Below are 3,393 nucleotides of genomic sequence, written 5' to 3' on the forward strand. Positions count from 1 at the left end.
ACACTGGAAGCTCGGCCGATATACTTTATTGGGACGCCTTCCAAAAGCTCGGCCTGGTAAAGGAGAACATGAAGCCGGTATGCTCAACGCTCACGGGGTTCACCGGCGCCTCAATCTCGTCACTAGGGGTCATCACCCTGCCCCTAACTTTGGGAGCCTTCCCGAAGGAGAAAACTGTGATGACCTCCTTTCTGGTGGTCGACCTCCCCACGGCATACAACGCCATCCTAGGACGGCCAACCCTCAACAAGACCCGAGCCGTCATCTCAACTTACTATCAAACCATCAAGTTCCCGACCCACGATGGGGTCGGGGAAGTGGCGGGGAACTCCTGGGAGTCCAGGCGCTGCTACTTGGCCGCTGTGTCATTAAACAAGAGAGCAAGGATCCAATCCCCGCTGGAAGACCCCCGGGAGGGAAAAAAACCAACCCCCCGCCCCGAGCCGAAGGAATCCACCGTCGACTTACCACTAGTCGAAGGAAGGCCCGATCAAACAGTCAAAATCGGGTCGGGACTCCCTGAACAAGAACAACGGCAGCTCGTCGGCCTTCTGCGAGCCAATGCCGACATCTTCGCTTGGACGCCAGCCGACCTAGCGGGAGTCCACCCGGAAGTCGCGCTGCACCGCCTGAACATCTCGTCCGACGCCCGCCCGGTGAAACAGAGGCCCAGGCGGCAGGCCCCGGATCGGCAACTGGCCATCCGAGAAGAAGTAAACCGGCTTCTGGCGGCTGGTTTCATAGAAGAGGCAAGGTACCCACAGTGGCTCTCCAATGTAGTCCTTGTCAAAAAACCTAATGGAAGCTGGCGGATGTGCGTTGACTACACCAGTCTCAACAATGCTTGCCCAAAAGATTGCTACCCCCTGCCGAAGATCGACCAACTGGTCGACGCCACGGCCGGCCACGCCCGACTCTCGTTTATGGACGCCTTCTCCGGGTACAACCAGATCAGGATGGCACCCGAAGATCAAGAACATACAGCCTTCCTCACCGAGCAAGGGATATATTTTTACAAAGTTATGCCGTTCGGGTTGAAAAACGCCGGGGCAACCTACCAGAGGACGGTGAACAGGATGTTCGCCCACCAGATCGGACGAAACATGGAGGTGTACGTCGACGACATGATCGTAAAGAGCCGAACGACGGAGGCTCATCCTTCCGACCTGGCAGAAACATTCGACACTCTGCGGAGGTTCGGCCTGCGCCTCAACCCCGCCAAATGCGCCTTCGGCGTGACCTCGGGAAAATTCCTCGAATTCATCATACACGAGAGAGGGATCGACGCCAACCCGGAAAAGATACAGGCCATCATTGACATGCAGCCTCCTCGGACGATCAGAGACCTACAGCGCCTTAACGGGAGGCTAGTCGCTTTATCGCGTTTCCTCTCCCGATCGGGAGATCGCTGCCACTCTTTCTTCCAGGCCCTGAAGGATCCGAAGAACTTCCGATGGACGGCGGAATGCGAGAGGGCCTTCGAGCAGATGAAGCTACACCTGGCCAGCCTCCCTCGACTCGCTTCGGTCTCCCCGGGGGAGAAGTTGAGCCTCTACCTTGCCGTCTCCCGGCACGCAGTCAGTTCGGTTCTAGTCAAAGAAATCTCCGGCGATCAACTGCCGGTCTACTCCGTCAGCCACATGCTGAGCGGGCCAGAAGAACGCTACCCGCCGATCGAAAAGCTGGCGCTGGCGCTCGTCCTGTCGGCACGGAAGCTCCGCCCTTACTTCCAGGCCCACCCGATAGAGGTAATAACTGATCAGCCGCTTCGGCTTGTTCTGTCCAAATTCGACGTTGCAGGGCGTCTCCTCAAATGGGCAGTGGAGCTCGGCGAGCATGACATACAGTACGTACCTCGGACCGCCATCAAAGCCCAGTCCGTGGCAGACTTCATTGCGGAGCTGACCCCGAATACAGGCGAAGAACTCGAGCCACCGCGTGACACGTGGACCCTCCACGTAGATGGCTCGGCCAACGCAAAAGGCGCCGGCGCGGGGCTGGTACTGGTAACACCTGACGGCCGCTCGATTGAGCGCTCCTTCCACTTCGGGTTCAGGGCCACCAACAACGAGGCAGAATACGAGGCTCTCCTGGCGGGGCTCCAGTTGGCATTAGAAATGCGGGTGACCGACATACGCGTCATCACCGACTCACAGCTGGTGGCTAGGCAGCTCGACGGCGAATACGAGGCCCGAGACCCGACTATGGCGAAATACCTAGCACAGGTAAGAAGCCTTGCCGCCAGGTTCGCCCATTTTGAATTGTCGAATGTTCCCAGGAGCGAGAACCAGCGAGCCGACACCGTGGCTAAACTGGCGTCCGGCCCGGCTCCCTGGGCTCGGCCCGAGACCGAAGAACTCCCCCGCCGAGCCATAGAGGTCGTCGCCACCGTCGCTCACGGCGCGCCGGCCACTTGGGTACAGGAGATGTTACGCTTCAAGCAGGACGGGACCCTACCCGACAATACAACTACAGCTCGGCGCTTGCGTCGGACGCAGGCGTGGTACACCGAGGAAGGAGGACGGCTGTACAAGCGGTCCTTCTCGCGCCCCTTGTTGCGCTGCCTGGAGCCGAGCGAAGCCTGGACGGTTCTGTCCGACATGCACGAAGGGGCCTGTGGGGAACACATAGGCGAACGAGCCCTGGCGCACAAGGTACTCCGACAGGGGTACTACTGGCCGACCATGCGCCAGGACGCAAAAGCTCTCGTGCGGCGGTGCAGCTCATGCCAGGAGCACGCCCGCACCGCCCGACGGCCGGCGGTCCTGTTCACCCCCGTCGACTGTGCCTGGCCATTCGCGCAATGGGGACTGGACATACTCGGGCCTCTCCCGCCCGCCTCCAGCCAGCGGAAGTACATCATCGTGGGAGTGGACTACTTTACCAGATGGGTCGAAGCCGAGCCCCTAGCAACCATCACGGAGTCGCAAGTGGAAAGGTTCGTGTGGAGAAACCTCATAACTCGTTTCGGCCTGCCCCAGTCCATCGTCACCGACAATGGACCTCAGTTCGCCGGCAGGAAATTCTAGGAGTTTTGCGCCAAGCACAAAATTTAGCTGAGGTTCTGCTCGGTGGCTTACCCCCAGGCGAACGGGCTAGCTGAAGTAACCAACCGGTCCATCGTCGACGGACTCAAGAGAAGGGTATCCGCTACCCGATCGGCTTGGATCGACGAGCTCCCGAGCGTCCTGTGGGCGCTTCGCACTACCCCCAAGACCCCGACCGGGGAGTCTCCCTATAGCCTCGCGTTCGGGACCGAGGCCGTGTTGCCACCCGAGGTAGCCGTCCCGACTCCGCGGACGGCAGACTACAACGAAGAAGCCTCGGGTGAAGGGCTCCGATCAAACCTGGACCTGCTCGAGGAAAGACGGGCCGACGCACACCAGAAAGCCC

At 60.0% G+C, this 3,393-nt stretch overlaps 1 protein-coding gene across 1 annotated transcript; it reads left to right on the forward strand.

Moving 5' to 3' along the window:
• Positions 1-923: 923 nt before the first annotated feature.
• On the forward strand, positions 924-3,029 carry LOC135644185 (uncharacterized). Its single transcript, XM_065161651.1, has 2 exons — positions 924-2,767; positions 2,888-3,029. The coding sequence occupies exons 1-2, from the start codon at positions 924-926 to the stop codon at positions 3,027-3,029; spliced, it is 1,986 nt and encodes a 661-aa protein (XP_065017723.1).
• Positions 3,030-3,393: the final 364 nt, after the last annotated feature.

The sequence above is a fragment of the Musa acuminata genome, chromosome BXJ3-8, assembly GCF_036884655.1.
Source record: "Musa acuminata AAA Group cultivar baxijiao chromosome BXJ3-8, Cavendish_Baxijiao_AAA, whole genome shotgun sequence".
NCBI classification, from domain to species: domain Eukaryota; kingdom Viridiplantae; phylum Streptophyta; class Magnoliopsida; order Zingiberales; family Musaceae; genus Musa; species Musa acuminata.

Excerpts from the sequence above, each read along its gene's own strand:
- LOC135644185 (XM_065161651.1), top strand. The coding sequence starts at position 924 with ATGGACGCCTTCTCCGGGTACAACCAGATCAGGATGGCACCCGAAGAT. Across the intron at positions 2,768-2,887 it reads GCCCGACGGCCGGCGGTCCT|ATGGGTCGAAGCCGAGCCCC; the intron begins GTTCACCCCCGT and ends CTACTTTACCAG.